The 12,878-nt window shown below is 39.2% G+C and overlaps 1 protein-coding gene across 13 annotated transcripts in view; it reads right to left on the bottom strand.

Annotated features, from left to right (window-relative positions):
* The window catches only part of MEF2C (myocyte enhancer factor 2C), a 142,245-nt gene that overhangs the window by 32,487 nt on the left and 96,880 nt on the right, over positions 1 to 12,878 (bottom strand). For 9 of the 13 annotated variants that reach the window (XM_082497073.1, XM_082497075.1, XM_082497078.1 and 6 more), the window contains 2 exons: positions 6,872 to 6,931; positions 6,589 to 6,726 (listed from right to left, as the gene is read on the bottom strand). In XM_082497073.1, the coding sequence (XP_082353199.1) occupies positions 6,589 to 6,726; positions 6,872 to 6,931 (198 nt within the window). Of the gene's footprint in view, positions 1 to 6,588; positions 6,727 to 6,787; positions 6,932 to 12,878 lie in introns of all 13 variants that reach the window. The other 4 variants (XM_082497085.1, XM_082497076.1, XM_082497074.1 and 1 more) reach the window with 2 other exon arrangements.

Here is a 12,878-nt window from a genome sequence, read left to right as displayed (position 1 = left end):
AGAGAAGAGTTTCAAGAGTTACCAAGGCTTTTAAATATGATTTTTCAAGTAATGATTCCGTCTTCCTTTAATGCAGCTGGAAAGATTTTTTCACTTTTTTCTGTTTAAAACAAAACCCTGCTTTATGTGGCTTAATTTTCTTTTTCTTTCATTCCATGAAGTCGTAATTGTTCACTTGTGACATCTTAATCTAGTGTCACAGATGACTGCAAGATCAAAGGTACATGATTATGATGACTTCATTGCATGGAGAAAAATTAGAAGGTGTGGAATGCAAAAGGGAAAGCTTTAATTTCATCTTATGTTGCTTTAGCAACCAGAATGATCCCAAATCATGTTAAATGCACCAACACGGTAAATTACTTCTTTTAAAGGTTCTGTCTTAGCTTGGAGGGGCTTAAAAGAAACAAAGTTCTACTCAGGGACGGGTAACAAATACAAGAACTTTAGATGCACACCAGTCTTTGGGTTCTTTGTGGCTTTTGTTTAGTTTGGTTTTTTGGGTTTTTTTGAGAGGGATAGGGGATGATGGTGTTTTGTGACACCTTTTCAACAGACAGACTGTTTCCATACTGTAAGGCAGCATCCTCTCCTGCGCCATTTTCCTTTGCAAGAATCCCTCTCAAAAAAGAACCAAATTATGGACCATTTTGACAGAAGGTGTGCGAAGAGGCAATACCTGATTCTCATTATGCTCTCAAGAAAGCCCAGCTCAGGTTTTCTTGGTTGTTTGGTGGGTTTATCGGTTGGGGTTTTCTTTGGTGGCAGTTGTCTGAATTTCTCTAATGTTTATGGCTTTAGTGGCATTCAAATACACTAGAACTCTATATTTAATTTACTTGTTTTTAAAATAATTCATTTCTTGCCTTTGTGAACAGAAAGAAAACTGTTTCAGAATTACCTGACAGTATTTTACATATTCAAATACCTGAATGCAAATGAAGTACCCCTTAATTTGCCGTTTAAAAATCTTATCAGCTTCAAGAGTCTAAAAATTCTTTAGACCAGCCTTGTAACATCTTCAAAGGGAGGAAATCACAGATTTTAATTTTGTTCTTGGCAGCTGATAGTACTGGTAAGTCTTCAAGGACCTAAAGGGAGTATGTTGAGAGCCAGACAGATAATCTGCTGTGTCAGGCAACAGAGGCACCCTGACCTTGTGCCGCCCACGTCTCTTCTCCGGCCGGCCAGAGCTGTTGGCTGTGCCCTGCGTATTACAGCGCTGGCCATCAAATTACAGTTATCCCTTCAGTTTTTTTCTTTGTCCTCTCCCCTTTCTAAAGGCAGACATACTTTTGCTCTAAACATAGAGGAATCATTTTGGTTCACCACTGAAACTCGCAGCAAGATTTTAACTCAGGGTATGATGTGAAGGATATGTTACACAAATGCCTCGGGACTTATTTCAAGGTGTTAATTTAACTCTGAAACCCTCTAGGGAGCCGGTGGCCTGGGTTTGTAAGAGATGGCCACAGCGCAACGGCTGAGATCAGGTAGGGCTCTTGAGCAGACAGATCTGCTGGCATTGCTCCCCAGATGGGGCTGCATGCTGGGACTCGCTTCCCTGTGCGGAGAAGCTGAAGTGCACCCCAAGGGCTGTATTTTCTGTAGAGCTGATTGGTTTAAGCAGAGGTGGGAAGGGGAGTAGAGGTGTCTTGGGAATCCATGTGTTCAGTGGGTAAGGAGCAAAGCTACACACGCTGCTAGCTCTGTGTAGGGATCCCGACACATACTAATGTTTGTGTCTCACGAATAGAAAAAAGAGAATAAATGATGAAAAATGCATTTGATGAAGTATGTATGTTCTTCATTACTTTCAGGAGCAGCCTTTTTTTTCCTGAAGATGTTTTCACAGTTGAAGTCCAGCTCACTAGCTGCATGTGCAGCTTGTCATTCAAAGGAAAATTCACAAAGTACATAGCACAAGCAGTACCAGTGTATGTCACGACTGAGGTTTAGGCTCCTTGGAAACAGGTTCACATAGCATAATCTGAAACATTTTATCAGCCTGAAGGTATGTTTTGAAGCAAGACATTCTCTTCACTGGCCGCAGGAGGATCCAAGAGGTTCCCAAATCCCATGTAAGCCAGAAGTGCATGGCTGCTCGTGGAGTTCGAAGCCAGCTGCTGCTGCTGGTTTCTGCCTTTTCAAAAGATTTTAGCCAGTGAATTCACATGAGGATAGATGTCTTAGCTCCACCTCCAGCCTGATGTGAGACATGAATAAGCCTCCATGAATGGAGTCTCTTGTTATCGCAACATTCAGGGCTGTGGTGGAGATCTGTCCGACTGGTGGCTTCAAGCACATGATCCTGCCTGCTTGAGTGCCAGCCCACGTGAGATTGAGTGTCACCCACTGAGGAGCACTTTTCACAGTGTCTTCTTCACCTCTGTCATGAGATCTGTGAAATCTGCCCTCTGAGCCCGGATAGACAGCTGATGACACCAATATTGTCTCTACTTTCTCAATTTACTCTAATCCCAATCTCTGTTGAGCTATCTAAACTAAAACACGGGTAAAAATGCAAATCTGAAGGTCTTGCCAATCCTCAACAGGTTCGTCTACTTTCATCATTATGCTCTGCATTTCTTCCTTGTACAAACCAAACCCTTCAAGGGCTGCAGTCTTCTTTTTCTACATTAGTACAGCACAAAAGAGCTCCAGTCTTGGTTGCTCTTCTGGCTACCAGTCTCACTAGTCATCACTGAAGCATACAAATACTGCTGAAACAGTTACTTAGCTTTCCTTTTGTCATTTTAAAAATATGTTTTTAAACTAGTTAAGCAAATTATTTTCCTAATTTCTGTAGTAATGGTTTCATTTTCACCATTTTACCTACTGTCTGGATATACTTACATCTATTTACAGAGTGCTTCATAGGCAATTTTATCAGGGCAAAGTCAGTTTACTCTCTGCTTTGCAGCACGATACACACTATATCTGGAAAATAGTAGTTTTTATTTCTTCTCCTCAGCAGTTGAAGGTTAGAGAGAGAAGATTGTCTGTATGAGCATCAGTATTACATAGTAAGTCTCCAGCTACAGTTTTGCTCTGGTTCCCCAAATGTTGTTACAGTCTTACTTGTCCTTCCCCAAGAATTGCAACCTACTGCAGATTCCCCAGTCATTCTTGGTAAGTCACAGGGCATATCTATTCCAGCTAGGCCTGATGGGCATTAAAGCTTATGATGCACTTGCGTAATATCTATATTAGTAAATTAAACTTGCCTAGGAAATGAGGCCATCTGAGGCCACCGAGCAGTCCATGTCCACACTATTAAGCTTTCTCAACCTCAAAACCATCATGACTACATATAAACTGACAATCGGGAATTGTTGCCGGCCTGGGCTAACTACCAAACAGAGCTAAGAAATTATCTTGGAGAGCGTTATTTGGCCAGTGCCAAAAGCATGCCAGTGACGGTTCAAACAATTCAGGGCAGAGATAAGCACCTCCTGCTGCGTCGGTACATTCTTTGCCATTTGCTAATTTACTAACATAGACGCAGCCTTACTCTAACGCATATGCAGCTTGCCACATTTTGCCTTTTTTCTTTTTTTTTTTCTCTGTCTTTTCTCCTTTAAGCACAATTGCCAAAGAGGGCAGATGGTTCACCTGAGAGGAAACCGCCAGTGCACAGCACACACTGTGTTAGATGTGCGCTCTGCAAGCTGTGGTATGTTGTGCAAAGCAAAGTGTTGGGGACTCAAAACCCTTGGAAATTAATGGGCCAAACATTCTGTGTTAAATATTGTTTTTATCCTTCCCATGTTCAAGCAGGCCTTCATTTACTTAGAGACAGAGATACTTATAGCTCCCTTCTAGTGGACTATTTCTGTCTCCTCCGCTTTCATCACTCTTATGAAAACTACAAATAAATGTCTAATTATTATCAGATGTTTTAGAACAATATAAATACTTATCCCCAGAAAATTATCTGAGGAAACATTATTGGCCTTAGCTGTTAGGAGCAAAAGCCAATTTTGTTTTCATTTGGCAGCAGTTTTATTCTGTTACAAGACCAGGCATAGGCATTGCATTGTTTTATATATTTTGTAAGTAGTGATTTAATGTCTTGACTTGGTGACTTTTTTTCAATTTTGCTTTCTTCCCCTCAACTTTTTTGGCTACCTTTGATGATCACAAGTAAATAAATATAACTTCCCTGAGTTCCCTGAAGTTACATTAATTTGTACAGTTAAGAGTATTATTGCATAGAATATGATATTTATTATATATATTAAAATATATAATATTTACAGATTTCCATTATGTGCTAGCTTTAAGCTCTGTCTTGCCCATTACATCTCAGCTTATGCCCAGAGAAGGAGCTCCTGTTGCATTAGTGGAGAACACCTACTGATTCTTCCTTTTGTGGTAAGCAGCTTGATGGAGTACACAGACCTTGAGCTCTGCGTGTGAAGTATTCAAAGAAGGGATATCCTGTCTTACATTAAAAGAAACGCTAACATTTTGCAATTCTGTATCTCTGAAGCATGTCTGAAGTAATTTCACAAAAAGACAGTACATTGTACCTAGTAACATCTCTGCGAGGTAGGACGTTACATTATACCCAAAATACAGCTCAGGAAACCGAGTTAGTTACCAAGTCAATAGGACTACGTTTGATGTCAAAAGGTTAAATTTAATGAAAGCAACCAGCACAAAATTCCATTAATTTTGGGGAGGACAAAAGTGATGTACCATGTTTATATTAACTGCGTTGTTTCTAATTCCTAAAACTTTCCTAGTTTTACAGAAAAGACGTTTTTCCCAAATGCTTATAGAGGTAAAGAAAGTGATAGAACTCACTACCACAGGAATGAGTTTTTTCCAAGTGTTTTTTTCATGTCTTAAGATCTCAAATGGTTATAACATGCTGCTTTGTTGGAACAAAACCAGGTAGCATGACAGAAACAGAGGATCTGAAGGACCACCCCAAAGACAATTTTTAAGGTAGAAAAGTAGGTTGGTTAAATACTATCTGATTGAAAATTCCGTCACTTTGATTTGAACAAGCCAAAGGTCATCCTCGAAAGAGGAAAGGAATGGCAATTGGTAAGTTTGATGTGAAAAAGGGTTAAGCATTCCAGCTTATAAATCACCCTAAACGTTGTAGTCATTGTTTGTCAAACTGAATTCCATCCAGAGAAACCAAATTCATGGTGACGGCTTTAGAGCTTTTTTTTTTTTTTTTTCTGAGAAAAACAGCTACGCAAAAGAAGCAAATAAAAAGGGAGGTAAAGAAAAATGGAATATATATGTGTGTCTCCCTGATATTTTATATATGTGTTGGGCATCCTTAATCATCCATTCCAAATACTCATTTATCGAATCTGGTGCAATTCTGGTCTCTGGGAAAATCTTTATTTATTTTTTTTTTTGTGCAAAAATATGTTTGACATGATGCGAGAACTTCTCCAAATTTTAATTAACTTGAGTGAAAATCTTTCTGCTGAGAATTCATGGAAAGAACACTGCATGAGATAGAATCCTGAAGAGGTATCCTCAGCTTAGGTATCACATTTTGCACACACAATTGTCTAGCACTACAGAAGAGACTTCGCTCATTCTGGGTATGCAGACACCCTTTTTGGCAGCTAATCATACAACCTACACGTGGGAATGAGGAATGAACGCATCCAAATGATCTCTTCTAGAAGCAATCAGTTACCTATGCAAATTCAGATGCTTCTTTGGACCTGGGCAAGTCTTTGGTTTGTTATTTTCTCTTCCACACACATTTGGAAGGAGGACCAAATATAACCTCTAAACCTCCATGTTCTTTTTGTCAGCTTTATAAATGTAGTATTAAACATAATGACAAAGTATTCTCCCCTCGTATGTCTTGTGAAAACGAAGTAGCACATGCAGAGTTATTTCTCTTAGATATCTGGCAAGGCATATGACTGATGGTTAGAAATTTTGACTTGGTTAAAACAAAATTTAGCTCATGTTAAAGCATTAAAGAAATGCTGATGAGGTCAAAGCAAATTCTCTGATAAAGCTGTAAAATCACCCCAACACACAAACATGTCTGAATCCTACCATTAGGCTCTCATGCAGTCTGTTTCTCTGCAGCGAGCAAGTAGCTGTAACCCTTCAGTGCTGCAACTGAGTTTAGCAGAGACACTTGAGAACTGAAGCGACACGCACAGGATGCATTAATTACTATATATAAAGGAATTTCAGTTCTACATCATTTTTTCTATATCACCACAGAAAGTATTCTGTGGGTTTGTTAGCCTGTCCACAAAGAAAGATTTCCATCGTTATTTTTTAGATATAATTTGGGCGAGTGGTGTGGTAAAACAGTTCTGTAAATCAAGTGAATATAATGTATATATGTATATTTCACTTCCTTCTGTAGGTTTCACCTATAGTAGGCTTTGTCTGTGTGTCAGAGGTAGAGACTTGGAAGAAAAATATGTCATGTGAAATTTTCTGACCACAGTGTTTAATTATATATTGGGCTATGAAAGCCCGTTTCCAGCTGAAATGTTTTCCTTAAGAAGCCAGAACTGAAAGGGTTATGGTTTGTTACTGCAGCAGTTATCAGCAGACAGCCATCTAACCTTTGGTACTTACAGGTATTTTATGGCTCTTGATCATATTATCAAATTCTTCATTAATTTTTTTGTATTTTTCTTCAGTGCGTGGGGTGAGAGCGTAAGAGGAGTCAGGATCGGGGCTTTCACAACCTTTGTTTTCTTTCTTGTTCAATGCCTGCCAGGTTCAGAGAAATATCAGAAAGTAAAAAAAATGAAAGGGAGCTCAGAGTACTTACACATAATCTTTGCCTGCTGATCATTAGATCAATATCTTCATTAATTTTTCTGTACTTGTCCTCAGACTCAGGGCTGTGACCTACTGAATCGTCTGCATCGGGGTCTGGACTGTCACAGCCATTAAGTCCTTTCTTTCTCAACGTCTGAAATACATAATTTGGAAAGTTCAATCCTTGACACAGGCTGCAAGAAAGACTCAGCAGTGTTACAGTAACACAAACTGCCCAGCAATGGAAGGTTTTACATTATAATTTAGGGAAAGAAAGTAGTGACCACAGATTCACCACATCATTGATTCTGTAGGTCCCCAATTACGAGTGGCAAGAAAGGATGATACAGGCGTCTTTCTTCTGAAACTGGAATCAGTCAATAAAGAATGAAGCTGGCGATCTGGCAAAGTGCCTGTGCTCGTACACCCCCTCCCACCGTATCAGATATCATTAACAGGTTAAGATAACCACCCGGAATGCAATTTATTTTAACACATTTATCCGTTTGAAATGAGTGAACGTTAAAAGCAAATGATGCATACTGTTTACAGTGGAATACCCCAGTGTTTTCCTTTTCTCTGAAGAAATATACAGGAGGAAGAAATGAAAAAAAACCTGCAACAAATTTAAGAATTCATGTTCTTCACAGAAGAAGAACAAGGAGTACCTAAATTGAATTCTTCCTTTGAATTGCATGTAAGGGATGACATTAGCAGTGCCCTGACGTTCCTAAGTACATGCTTTTGATAGGACAAGGGAGAGGACAGAGTTGCTAATGTGGCTGTGGAATAACGGTTAAGAGCTTCTAGACATGGTGTTTACTTTTTGTTGACTCCAGTTTCAGTGCTACAAATGCACAGTGCCGAAGCTTAATGTACGAGAAAAAGCAAGGCTGAAACAGATGCTTATGAAAAGTCAAAACAAATGAATTTCAGGTTCATGAGCTCAAATCAAACCTTGCAACCATGATCATCATCACCAAGGTAAATAACGGAGATGAAAAAACTCAAAACCAGAATGAAATCAGTAGCTAACAATTTATAATGGTTGTCTGGCCTCAAATAGGTTTTAACTGATCTTGACAGAGCACCAAAGAACAGTCATTGGATTCATTAAGGTAAACCAATATGAGAAGCAAGTCTTTGTGGACGCCCCAACTCCAAGCAATAGTACACAAAGTCAATATCTGTAAGATTTTTCAAATTTAGCTTTAAGAATTTCTCAATCAAAAACTCTTCGAAGAGTCCATTTGGCTCTTACTGCTTTATTAATCAGATTGCAGTTAATTCTGAGTTGAAACCTGGCTAAGCAATCTCAGTTACAATATACAGGTCACATAGCACTCTTGTGTTAGTAAGTGGCTACGCTTGTGCTGTGTGGGATGCTCCAACTGGTTTCTTTTTGTCTTCTCAGAATGACTGCCTCTCATATGAGTTTTTTTGTTCTTTTTGGAAAAGTACATTTCCTAATTATTTTCTTTATGGCAATGCCCAGTTTAACACCAGTAAAGCCCTCAAGTATTATAATTGTTTCTGTACTATTGTATTTATTTATTAAAAATCAGACTTCATTTTCTGCATTTTACCTGAGGCTTGAGAACAGAGACGTCTTATTCCTGCAAAAGCTATAAATCTGTTCTCCTTGTGAAGACACACACCTTGAACCTCACATTTTCAGCAAGTCAGCAAAGTGATGGTGATCCGCCCTAAGAGATCTGAGCCTTCCAAACTCATGTTGTGGACCTCTGACACAGATATAGGCAACTGTGGAAGGCTGGCTCAATGTAGATCTTTCTTTTCAAACTTTGTATCTATAGAGATTTCATATCTAATCCCATGAGCTACAACTGACACACAATTATAAATCCATTTGAATCAAACCTTAGGAAGGTAAAACAACCTGAACGATTCTCTACACCTCTCCGCTCCCTCTTATCTCTCCTTTATCTTTTAAATGTTAACTAGCAGAAATGACACAGTCATGTATGATTTCTACTGCTACTAGCTTGAAACGAGCCAATTATAGAGAGGGCTTTTGCAATCAACTGTTGTTTGACAGATTTAATAGATAAATTATGATATATTAAAAGTGAATTTTCTCTTTTACATCTGAATAACTAATCTCAACTAATGTTCTTCTCTTCATATAAGTACAAAACGGTTGTCCTCTGAATACATAAAATATTCTGTTTTCAAGATCCATTGGATCAAGCTGTCCAGACATGAAATCCAGATCAGCGCTCTTGGGACCTTTTCTTGAGCTCTTTGGAGTCACTGATGGAGTCCTGCTGATTCACATGGAGTCTCTGAGGAATGATGATGATGTGAGTTGGATTAGATGGCATCCTCAACTCCAAGCTTTGAAACAACAGTCCAGCTCCTCTATTTACAAATGACTATGACCTCTTTTTTCCCAGAAGTCAACACAGCTGCAACTGAACGGACATGGATGTGAGGGAAGGGAGCTGCACAAGCGTTATCCTACCAGATGAAGAGCAATATGAAAAGACAAGAGGGGGAATGTTCTGCAGCCTCTTTGAATCTTTTCCTCTCCCATCATTCCCAAATCCTTGTCTGCTGCATTCACAAGACCGTATCTGGGTAAAAGAAGATACCCCTTGTCCTCAGCACACTCATAATGCCATAAAGCTCTGTGTCTGTCTCCTTAGCACTCATGTGAAACAGTCACTTCTGTGGTTTGCAGAAGTTCAGGAATGCGCTGCTATCTTTCAGATGATCAGAGGAAGAAAGGCAATGTAACCCAATGAATGTCTTGCAGCAGTCTCCGAAAGGAGACCAGATTCCCTCCCAACATAGTAATGTTTTTATTTCCACAAATATTTCTTTTTATTTTCATATCATTACAAAGCAGGTTGCTGCCACATCAGGCAGAGAAGAAGCTGTCTGTGTATTCACCAGAAAGACCAAATTTAGTAAAATCATGTTGGTATTCTTCCCAAAATTAACGTTAGCCCTAAAGAATAGAGGCAAACCTTTCCCTTGCAAAACCCATCAGTCCAGTGTGTTTGGCTGGTACCTTGGCCGACATCACTAATCAAGATCACTAATGCAGTGCATTTCGTTCCTGCCCTGAACCTCCACCCCCCTCACCCCCCCCCCCCGCCCCAAAAGAAAAAGAAAAAGAAAAGAGCATGTTTCAATGAGTTGGGGTAAAGTTATGCAATAGAAATTTCCACGAGTGTGCTTCAGTCAGAGGCACAGCTCCTAGCCCTCTGAGTGCTGCAACTAATGCCTGGTCCCCTGTGAATTGCATTTTGGGGTAAAGTGCAATATCCAGAGAAGCCTCCCGGTGGCTGGGTCTCTTGGGGCTTCTCTTGCCCCCTAGCCATCCTTCTAGTGATTCTTTGTTCCTTCTGTGTGTAAGGACTCATGCTGCAATGCTGCCTTCAGCTGGGAGTCTTTCTGGGAGTAATTTCTGGGTTTTTTTTCTGTACAAGAACATATAATTTTCATGAAACTTGTTGGAATTTCATTGTCTGTAAGACGCCTCCCTTTGCACCAGATTTGCTTGACACTGAATAAAAAAAGAACAGTTTATAAGGGAAAATACAGAAGAACAGACTGATAGACTGCGCAGGCACATGAACACACACACACACTCACATACACAGTCCTCCTCTGGAGAGGAGAGCAGGCTGAAAGTGACATACTTATCCTCTGCACTAAGGTACTGAGTGGCATTCAGGACAAATATAATGATCCTGAGCACCTTAGCATCATCTCTGGCTTCTTAACATGCAGGCTACAGTTTTGCCTGTTCTATTGCCTTGTTTGTTACTTTACTCTCCTCCGCATCACTACCTACCATGTTATACCTCTCACAAAGGTCCTTTATTGTTGTGCTTCAACACATCCACTACCTGTTGGTACACCCCAACTAAAAGTGCCACTGACCAATATCTCACTGACCCATCCTTATTCACAAGCTCTCTGGACTCTGTGTCTGTTTTTCCTCTTCTCCTCCACGCTCTGTCACCTCTTGAAAGGAGAGGCTGATTCTGGACATCAGAGAAGACTGGAGTCATTAAGAGGACCAACTGGGTTTCAGCAGGCTTAGAGTCTTTGACCCAGTCTTGCAGCGATTTAGAAACCATTTTTCTTACCATGTTAAGCTGTCATAGCCTCTTGCGAGCCCTGGAAAAGAGCCAGAGCTATCGCATCCTCCTAGAGATTAGCTAGTTTCCAAAGATTTAATGACTATTCAGGGAATATTTAAGAGGATAAAATTACACAATTGTATAGTGCATTGCATTCTAGAGAACCCCAAGCCAAATTTCAGTTATTTTTAAAGAAAATAAGCCATTTTTGAACTACGGAAGCTCTACTTCTTCCAAGCAATTAAACAAGTAAATATATTGGACTCCAATAACCTAAAATCAGCCAAGGCATTTGAAAAACAAAATGGTTAAAGGAAAACAACCTTTGGCTGAAATCTCATATGCCAGCAATTTAGCCTAAATCCTGCTCTATAAATCTCGGAGGAGAAGTGCTGACTTAGTGACATACTGGCTGCTGTTAAATGAAGTATAAACAACTATTTACTTTCATTTCATGCAAAATTTATCATCACTACAAAAGCACAAAAGAAAATATGGCACTACCAGCCGGGTCTGATTTTATGAAGGCAATAGAAATCATTGCAATTTGAAGGCTTTTGAGGAAGGAAAAGCCTTTCATTTTCCTAATCCTGCCTCTGTTTCTGCAGTATTATTTTCTTCTTTCAGCATTTCTTTAACAGGAAGAGTGGTGAAGGTTAGAAATTCAACTTTTTTTTCATCCTATCCTTTAGTTTGCTCATCTTTGTAGAGGGGTATCTCCTTTCTTCCCAGTAGGTTAATCTGCTGTGGAGCTGCTCCACACTAGGGCTTGAGAACCCACAGATACTTGGGCTTGGAAATGCTCACAGTATAGCCGCCAAATTAAAAAGACCAAGTCGGTTGATAAGTTCCCCAAAAGGTTCAGACCAGCCCGCTTTGTCTGTTCCATTTTGATATCCTCTGCAACAAAGACCTAACTATTGCAAGGTTAATCACTATCTTCATGTGTGTAATGAAAAGTGCGATCTTGCTGGCTCTTCCTCTGCAATCAAAATTTACAGTATGGAAAAATTCAGAATTACAGGTCTACTTCTAGAAATTCCTGTATCTGTTATGTTGTCTAGAAGTCACCACAATGATCTCTAACTGATAACCCCACTAGCGACCAGGACAATCCACAGAGTTATAATTTGGTAAATTATTCCACTGTCAGAAGACAAAAACCACAAGTGCCCTCCATTTTCCACTATCACTTTCTTTCCTGTATCTGGATGGGATAAATCTTTTAGCCACAAATGAAAAATGGTTTGGTATCTTTTTTGCTTACTGGAGCCACATATCTACGTGGCAAGGCAGACAATAGTCAATTACAAAAGAATGATATGCTATTGTGTTCAGCTGCTTTATTATTTATAGCCATTGCAAAGAACCCAGCCAAATTTATGAAGGCCCCCCAGAAAAGAAGAAAATACTTAAAACATGGACCCAATTCATTTAAGTGTCAGTTTGCTCTCTGTGCAACAGAAACATTAAAGTTAAAAAGTGTTGAGTGAAGACAACCTTCACTCTCTTCTCTTGCACAGTTATATAATGATGAAATTTTATGATGAAATTGCACGATACAATGTATGGTGCAATCAAGTAATGAAAGGTTCTAGTGAAATGAAAAACACAAAGAGGAAGAGATAGGTTGCTATGGGAACCGTCCATCTGAATTCCCTGACTTCTGTGTAACTAAAATCTCAAATTTTATGTTCCATTAATGTAGAGTTCTTAGATTTTTACATTTAATAATGAACATAAACTAGTATGCTGGTACTAATGTACTTTAATTGCATGTTTAGGAGAATCAGATAAAACATTATTATACTTACTGTTATCTAACAAGCTCCAGTCAAAAAAAAAAAAATGTATACCAGTAACACAGAAAAATGGAACATTTCTTACCTCTTTTGTATAAATCATAAAATGCTTTTGTGGTTTATATGCTTTTTGAAATAAGCTACAGGGCTTATATAATAGCTGAACTTCTATAACCACATG

Source organism: Vanellus vanellus (genome assembly GCF_965231255.1).
Source record: "Vanellus vanellus genome assembly, chromosome: Z".
NCBI classification, from domain to species: domain Eukaryota; kingdom Metazoa; phylum Chordata; class Aves; order Charadriiformes; family Charadriidae; genus Vanellus; species Vanellus vanellus.
This window is presented reverse-complemented; position numbering and strand designations above follow the sequence as displayed.